The following is a 9339-nucleotide window of genomic DNA, read 5'->3' on the forward strand; positions in this document are numbered from 1 at the left end:
TGTTAAACCAAAAAGCAAAAGGTGTACAGCCCTTTAATCGCCAACTTGAGCGTAAGATGATTTGTTTAAAATATTAATGATATTGCTTTTTAATTGTATCAAGAATCCATCTTCGACAAAATGTGGGGTTTTTTTTAGTTTAAAGGAGGCATGAGGAAAGTGTTTGATTTCAGTCCTTTACTTCTCTAACTCAGCTCAATATTTGAGCTTCATGATTAATAAAATAATAGCATAGCTCATTTCTCTTATTATAGATCTATCTGGAAAAAAAATTTTAAACTGTCTCCACATACTGTGACCCAAAAGTGTCGTTTTTCGTGATTAAACATGGTTGAGTAGGTAGTTGGCTGTTGCTCTGGTGTGGTTTGCTCCTTCTTTCCCAGCAATGATCAACCTCCTATCGATGTTATCCCTTCTCCTTCTGTATTGCTTTTGTTACTCTCTCGCAAAACTTCTAATCTTCTGCACTTATATTAATGGCCTAACTGTGCTGCAAGTGCCGTAAAACGCTTACTAAATCAAACATGGTTAAGCTGATTCTTACGACACAGATATAGTACGGTTGCACCTGACGTCATCAAGAGGCCCTTGCTGCTGGTGGTAAATGGAAGCTTTAAAAAAATAATTAAAGATTGTTACGTTTTCACTTTTTGTGTGTATTGTTACAAATTTGTGTTGAAATCAACAGAACTCAAAATTATGATAATGACGGAATTTGCCTTACGTGAAGGAAATCTTGTTCGCTGTTGCCACTCCAAGTTCAACTAATTCCAAGACGAAACACAACGGTCAAACACGAAACTACGAACATCTGAAACTTTGGTAAATGGAGCTGAAATTGGCAACACTGTATTTAGCGTCTTTCTGGGATACAAGGTATTAGAAATCGATTACGTTAATCCTTTGCGATTACCTGTAAGTTCCGTTTAGGTATGTTCGAAGGCGAGAGTGTAACGAACCTATCTCATTGGTCCAGGAATAAATTATGTGGAAAAGAGAGGGCGGGTACATATGGTGCACTGAGTTGGACAGTCTTGACAAAGAATGTGACCTATCCCATTCTAATTTTGGTGACCCACTATTAATTGTTAAGGTAGATCTGACAAGGCATAAATAGGGGGCTCTCGTGGTCAAGAGGTACGGTGTTCACCTCTCAATCAATAGGCTCAGGGTTTGAAACCTTACTGCGACGGAAATTTTTCTTCTCTAAAAATGTCCCATTTCGCCTCCTTTTCTGCTCTCTGACCACATTCGGTCGTCTGCTTTCGTCTCCGCTTTCTGCTCCCACCCCTCCCCTTCTTTGTCCCCTTCTCTGGGCTCCTGACTCTTTCTGCTGCCTTTCTACTGCTACTCATTGGCTCCTTCTTACTGCTATCTTTCAGCCATACCCTTGATCTCAGGGTAAGATCTAACACCAAGTTTTTTCGGATGAGGGCGAAAAATCTCGGAGTCCCGTGTGCAAGTTGCGCTCATTAAAGATCTCTTGGTGGTCCAAAATCGATAAGAGAAGGCTTCAGCCGCCACCCGGGGAAAATTCAAATTTAATTCCTACTAAACTGATTATGCTTGATGTGTCCTGCGCACTCATTATATGACCCTATGCAGTTGCGAGCGCAGTAAAACACTTACCCCCCCCCCCAAAATGCATTAACACAGTTTTGATCTGTAATAGCATTTTATCAGGGGGGGGGTGTTGTTGTTTATTTTTACTTTCGTTTTTCACTATAACATGAACATGAAACTATCCTTTTCTTGCTTTTAATATTTATCTGAAATGCAAGAGGTTAAAATCCTCAAATAAGACACTAAGGTTTTCGAGGGAAAAAAATTATGTTTTGAAGTTATCACTTGCTGCCATCTAATCTAATATGCCTTTACATCTCTCTCTCTCTCTCTCTCTCTCTCTCCTATAATTTCTCCTACTACCAATATCAGTAGCACTGTACTAAAAAGATACCAGTATCGAAATTTAGTCTAAGAATTCTGTATATAAACTGCAAAAAAGTAATGAAGTAATTCTTACACTTACAGCAATATGGCAGCGATTATCACTAAACAATACCATAACAAACATTTAATTTCCACTTCACCTGCTGTCCTGTCTCTCCACCTTCATCAGCAAAGTCATCAAGTTCAAGTTGTTTGTGACCCAAATGCAAGTGGAGTCCTGTGGTCTGGTGCGGCTCCTTAGTTAGCCTACTGTTATTGATGAGACTGCTAATGCTTACATTCTCTTCAACAAAAGCCAATCTTTTTGGGTCTGCGCTCATGCTAAATACTTCTTCTTTGATATCATGTAGAAGTTTATAACATCGCCGCCCTTGGGATGAGCTAAGGAAGAGACAGACAGGACAAAGTTGTACCAAACTTTCAGTGCAAAATTTTAATGCTTGTAGGATCCAACAGAAATGACGTTTCCCTATCTAAAAAATCGTATGCAAAACTTTTGATGCTTTTTTTTTGACGCACAACTCTGCGGCCATGCATATTGACAGAGAAACTAATTTGCTCTACAAAACTACTTTATTATTGAATTGTAGCATCTAAATAAGCCATCAATCAATAGCACTACAGTGGGAGCAAACAGGATATATTGGACATTTCTCAAACTTCACAAGTGTGTCGAGTGATGTTATTCAGTCCTAAGGATCAACATTTCAAGGCATACTTTAAAACAAAAATCTTGCATTGACAAATAAAGAGGAATAAAACACAAACCACAAACTATAAGGGGAGTTCACCTAAGAAAATAAAAAAAGGTGTTCCGTAATTGGTAAATACAGACAATTGAGATCCGTGAAGGAGTGATGAATGAACCAAGAAATGATGTTCTTTTACTATGGGTTAAAATGGACATCAGGTCCACCTATTGAAAGAAAGGCAATTTCAGTACCATTCCAGTCAGATCATTTTTCATAATACCATGACCACCAACCTCTGAAATATTTTGCGCTGTTGCCCTGAAAAGTCTGTTCTCAATTTGTCCAAGGAGCAAGAAGTCCAATGCAAACCATCTTGCCAAAGCAACGCTTTACCCTTTGATGGACCTTACAAAGGACAACATAAATTATAATTGTACAAAAGAATATGAATGTCATTTAAAAAAAAAAAATTTTTTTTAATGTATCAAGCACAAATCAAATCTTTTTACTTGACTTTTGAGCGAATGTAACCTCACTGCATAGGCTTCTACGTGTACAGAGCGATATTAGTATATTACATGATAAAAGACCTTGAAAGTTTTCCTTTGAGAGTGTGAGACTCGACAAAGATCTTTTTCTATTTAAAAACTGATGGTTTTAGTCATTTCCCATGCTCTCGTGATCCGTCTGATATAGCTTTAACAGTTCTCTTGTGAATAGAGGTCAAAAAGTAAGAAAACGAATTAAGGAAGCCAGTTGTGCTGGCTTTATATAGATCTATTCCCATGTATAAAAATCTAGCACAAAGTTCTCTGACAGGGCTTGTGTCCACGTAAACAAATAGTTCACTTTTTTAAAAAGTGCGTATACATGTAAGCTTATGGGTCTTACATTCAACATCAACCAATTGGTTGATTTTGTCCTCAAGCTCCTTGATGTGTTTTTCTGTCTCTTGCAAAATTAACGCCTGGGGAAGGGAAAAGGCAACTCACAGGCGGTCAATATGTCAAGAGAAGTAAGATGTGATCAAAACGAAAAGTAAAGGCATCTGTTGAAAAGCTTTAACCATCATGAGATTGTGAGATTTTCCTTGCAACAAACTGCGATGACACTTACGAAATTCTAGTGGTTTATACTGAAAACTACTTTTTAAAAAACCATGGCTATATTCTATCAGGAAAAACAGAAACGCTAATAATTTAACAATTTAAGACATCAAAGCCCCTGTCTCACGGTAACTGGGGTATAAGGGGCATAGGCTACATGAACTTGGCAAAATATTATTAATACATGCATTATCATCAATCAGTACAAATGACCATTGGCCATAGATTACAAATACTGTACATCGTGTTTCTTAGTAGTATACTTTCATAAATATTTGTCTTCTTTCATTTCTTAAATATAATTATTATATTAGCGCCGTAGGTAGATTAGTGGTTAGGCTACTAGACCCTAATCATGAAATTGAGATTGCTGGTTTGGGGGTTGAACAGACATGCAGCAACACAAAGGCAAAAGGACATTGTAGCCTAGCTCAATCGAGTGTAAGACTCCATCGTACATCACTTTTTAATTGACACATAGATCTCTCTCTCTCTCTCTCTCTCTCTCTCTCTCTCTCTCTCTCTCTCTCTCTCTCTCTTGCCCTTTTTAACTCCAAGTGGAGCACAGGCCATCAACAACAATACTCCAGCGAAGCCTGTCCTGTGCATCATTTTCTAGCTGTTTCCATGATGTCCCCGCTTTTTAAAATTCCGCATGTACCGCTCGCCTCCATGTCATCTTTGGTCTTCCCTTCTTACGCTTTCTTGTGGGTTCCACGTCAAAGCAAGCCTGGTGATGCTTGTCGGGGGTCTCCTCATGTTGTGTCCAATCCATTTCCATTTCTTCACCTATATATGTCTTCCTTTATTGGCCTCTGGCTTGTTCTTTCCCACAGTTGAGCATTTGTGACTCGATCGTACCACTTGATCCCCACTATCCTTCATAGGCATCCATTTACGAAGCTATGCAGTTTCCTTGCAGCTGATGTTGTGAGCCTCTATGTCTCTGAAGCATACAGTAGAACAGTCTTCACGTCTGTTTTGAAGATCCTCAGCTTGGTGTTCAATCCCAGTTCCTTAGACATCCATATATTCCTGAGGATGATGAATGCTGCTCTTGCCTTTTCGATTCTGACCTTGATGTCTTCGTCTGTTCCCCCTGCCTTGTTGATGACACTTCCCAGGTAGGTGAAGGATTCAACATCCGCCAATGGAGTCCCTTGCAGTGTGAAAGGAACATCGACTGCATTCATTCAAAGAACTTTCATTTTATCCGTGTGAATATGGAACCCAACACTATAGGAGAAGGTCCTGAGGCGATCTATTTTCTGTTGCATCTGGGCTTGACTGTAAGAAAGAAGTGCCAAGTCGTCGGCAAAGTTCAAGTCTTCCAACTGACTGGAAAGGGTCCATTGTATGCCACCGCGTTGTCCCAATGTTGTCTGTCTCATTATCCAATCCACTGCTAATAAAAAGAGAAAAGGCGATAGCAGGCATCCCTGTCTCACTCATGTATTCACTTCAAACGAGTCTGTCCGCTGACCTCCAAGTAAGACACTGCAACTCATTCCGTCATACATCTTCTTCATCAATCTCACGAACTTGTCAGGTATTCCGTAGTGGCACATGAGCTTCCATATATTGAGTCTCTATCTAGGCTGTTAAAAGCTTTCTGGTGGTCAACAAAGTTAACGTTCAGGGAAGAGTTCCAATCTGTGGACTGCTCCACTATTATCCTCAAAGTTGCAATGTGATCTGTACATGATCTCTTTTGACGAAATCATGCCTGTTCCTCTCTTAGTTTTGCATCCACGGCTTCCTTCAGTCTTTCCAGTATGGTACGACTTAAAATCTTCCCAGGAATGGACATGAGCATGATTCCTCTGTAGTTTTTACACTCATGCAGGTCTCATTTCTTAGGTAGTTTCACTAGCAATCCCTCTCTCCAATCCTGAGGAAATTCTTCGCTGTCCCATTTCTTGCCAATAATTCCATGAAGAATCCGTGCCGCAGTGTCGATATCCGCCTTGAGAACTTCTGGGGGAATTCCATCTGGGCCAGCTGCTTGGCTGCTTTCTGGTGTCTTATCGCTTCTTTGATCACCTCTAAACTGGGCTTTTCTTCACTCACCTCCAGATCAATCTCTGCTGGTTGAATGTCAAAACTGTTTTTATGGCCTTGGTCTGTTCAGTAGCTCTTTGAAATGCCCTTCCAGCGTTCTTTCTGTTCGTCTGGATTTGTGAGAAGCTTTCCCTCTTTATCCTTCACTGACACATCTGCGTTCTTGTATCTGCCCGCAAGTTTCTAGGTGGTTTCATACAGTCCTCTAATGTTTCCTGCCCCAGCTGCTTCCTTTGCCTCTCGCGCTAGGTCATCTACATAGTTTCTTTTGTCTTTCCGTACGCTTCACTGCTTTGGGGTATTCTTCTTGAGCTTTTGCTTTAGTTGCTCTTGTCTTGCTCCTGTTTACCTGATCCTTTTTCCGCTTCCTATCTTCTATCTTCTAAGGTTGGTGGCAGATATCCACGACTGGTGCTCACATTTCCGTTCCCCAGTACCCGTTGACACACAGTGGTCCAGCCTTCTTTTATAGCCTCCTGTTTCTTCCACGTTGCAATCCTCGCCTAGTGTTTTCAACACTTGGAACCTGTTCTTAATAGCTACATTAAACTCCTCTCTTGACTATGGCTCTCTCAGAAATTCCACGTTGTAACGGTACCTATGATTGACAATTCCCTTTAGTTTTAGTCGGATTGTTGAAATGAGCAGATTTCCGAAGCTTCGTCTGCACCCCTCTAAACTCTAAAATCCCGTATTGATCTCCTGAATTTCTTGTTGACACATATGTGGTCAATCTGGTTTTCAGTTTGTTTGTCTGGAAACATCCATGTTACTTTGTGTATCTGTTTATGAGGGAAAACAGTCCCTCCTATCAAGAGCCCATTCGTTGCACATATTTCTGCAAATAGTTCTCCGTGTTTCCCCGTGATTTCCTCAAAGCCTATCTGCCAACCTTAGCGTTAAAGTCTCCCATTACTATCAAGATGTCCTTCCTTCTAACCTGATCAATAGTATGTTGTAGCATTTTGTAGAAAGTCTCTTTCACATCCTGGTCCTTATCATTGGTGGGGGCATATCCTGGACAACATGAAGGTTGATGTCTTTCTTCTGTGAACGGAATTCAGCTGATATTAGTTGCGGGCCCTCTGCTTTCCGTCCTATCAAAGCCCGCTTGGTGTGTGTTGATAACAGAATACCTGCTCCTTCTGTATGCGGCGAGTTTTCTTCCAGATGTCCAGAATAGAGAATTGTTTCCCCTGAAGCAAGTTGGCACTCCCCTGCATTCGTCCATCTCGTCTCACAGAGACCCAATATGTCCAGTTGGTAGGCCTCCATCTCTCTTGCAACCTACAGTTCCTTCCCTGCCTCGTACATTGTACGAACATTCCAGGTGCCAAGTCTGATGGTACTTCTGGTCGACAGGAGGCTTCTCAGCTTAGTGGCTTCCTTTCGGCTTTCACCACCCTGCCTCATTCTTATCTACACTCCATATTCTCTCCTCTCCTCGGTTATGAAGATAAACCATCTTCCAGTACAGGCGGTCGTGTTGTTTTTGCTGCTGCTGTTTTTGTAGCTGCTTTTTGTTTTACGGGAAAGGGTTGCTAACCACACGGGTGAGATCCAGATCTAGACCCTGAATCTAGAGCGGAGTCTTAAACTAAACAGTCGATATAATGTAAGTGCTTTCCAAGAGAAAAGGCAGCCAACTGTCCATCAAGTAAAAGTAGAAACCTTGAGAGTGAAAATTCAGTTCTTGCTGCTAAGAACAAAAGACATGTTTTCTACATCTATACTCTAGATCTAGAATATATAGATATAGAATCTAGAAATAGATCTAGACATCTAGATCTAGATTCTAGATCTAGATTTATATCTATCTAGATCTAGATCTAGATCTAGATCTAGATCTAGATATAGATTCTATATCTAGATCTATATCTAGATTTTCTAGATCTAGATTTCTAGATCTAGAATCTAGATCTATCTAGAATCTAGATATAGATATAGATCTAGAGATCTAGATATCTAGAATCTAGATTCTAGATCTAAATCTAGATTCTAGATCTATAAATCTATACCTAGATTCTTAAAATCTAGACGTCTAGGCCTACCTTAGAAATTTTCCTCCTTGACATTTGCTTCATGTTGGGAACAACGTATTTTAAGGTATCATAGCATGTTGCCACACTTGCCCTCCATTTCGCATCACTCTGACGACGCTTTGCTCTTAGAGGACTGTAACTGGGGTGATGGTCTCTTTGATTTGACATTTTATGTGAACAAAATATCTGCAAATAAAAGTGAAATAAAAACAATCTATATTCTAGATCTAGATTTCTAGATCTAAATGAGATATTCTAGTTTAGACAAAGCCCTCCCAAACACAAACACCTCTCCACGTCTAATCTTTCAAACTGATGGGAGTCCTGTTCAATTGTGGTCCCGTTTGCACTTACTGACTTAACGTCCCTGTATTTCTAGATCTAGAAAGGTCATAGGCCTAGATCTAGTCGACACTTGCCTTTCTTTTTTTCACTTCCGTGCAATCTAACACAATTTCAAACAATAGAATCCCAATATTCCTGTTAGGCTAGGCCTAGGGGCCTACGGCAGACTTTCAAAATCAAAGTGTAGTTCACTTCTGCTGCGGTTCTGCAATATTCTCACTTCCCACTTCCTGTTCCTTTTTAGCCTAGCTAGGCCAAAGAGTCTACATAACAAGAGGGTCCACTTCTCTCTTTGAGCCAATTAAAAAAGTGTCCTCAAAATTTGGTGGCGCCTTCTTCGCAAAAGCGCACCTTTAGCAAACAGAGTTATCCTACTTGAGTTTAAAAAATCAAAGTGAAACTAGCATGTTTTTGAATGAATTTCGGAAGAACGCTTTTTAAAAATGGTTACGCTGACAAAAAACCTCTTCCGAAGGAAAGGGTGATTGTTTTCTTCGTTTAATTTGACTTGAGAATGAAAGGCGAGGGGTCATTAAAATTTGTAAAAATTGAAACTCCGTACTGAACGAACCCGAACTGCTGATGAACAGCAGTCGATCTGCGCATGCAAGGAGGTGCTATTCCTATTCTTCTTCTGGAAAAACGAAAGAGAGCTTCAAAACAGACTGCAGCGCCATCTGAAGCAAAGAGCATACTTTCTGCGGACATTTTTTGGGCTGAGTGGCCCATCTTGTTATTTACTATCTTTGGCTAGGCCAGGGCCTAGGGCCAACACCAAGACGGAATAAGACAAGACGGGACAACAGTCTCATTTTCGTTCCAACTGGCCCCCCTTGGTAACCAGCATGCTGCGCGTTTAAAGCGTCAACAAGCGACAGGAAGAAAGAGCACACTGTTCAACTCGCTGAAATAGTTGCCTACTTTGAATTTCATAATGGCAGTTTTGACTTGGTTTTCTTTCAAATAAACTGTTTGGTATTTATTTTGACAGGTTTTTGTTCACATTTTGAATATAGATCTAGAATCTAGATCTAGTGAGTTGAGAAATTGAAGGTTTTTATAAACGGAAAGCGATAGTGGGTTGTACATGTTCAGTGACATGATGATGTAGATCTTTACGAAACGTAGAAGTAGATTAGATCT

The 9339-nt window shown here is 40.3% G+C and overlaps 1 protein-coding gene across 1 annotated transcript in view; it reads right to left on the reverse strand.

Moving 5' to 3' along the window:
- The window catches only part of LOC101854740, a gene marked incomplete in the record, with an annotated part of 22177 nt that extends 13708 nt beyond the window's left edge, over positions 1-8469 (reverse strand). The window contains 4 exon segments of the mRNA XM_005105787.3: positions 2091-2331; positions 2936-3047; positions 3534-3609; positions 7861-8469. Coding sequence (XP_005105844.2) covers positions 2091-2331; positions 2936-3047; positions 3534-3609; positions 7861-8019 — 588 coding nt within the window.
- Positions 8470-9339: the final 870 nt, after the last annotated feature.

Source organism: Aplysia californica, unplaced genomic scaffold, assembly GCF_000002075.1.
Source record: "Aplysia californica isolate F4 #8 unplaced genomic scaffold, AplCal3.0 scaffold00491, whole genome shotgun sequence".
NCBI classification, from domain to species: domain Eukaryota; kingdom Metazoa; phylum Mollusca; class Gastropoda; order Aplysiida; family Aplysiidae; genus Aplysia; species Aplysia californica.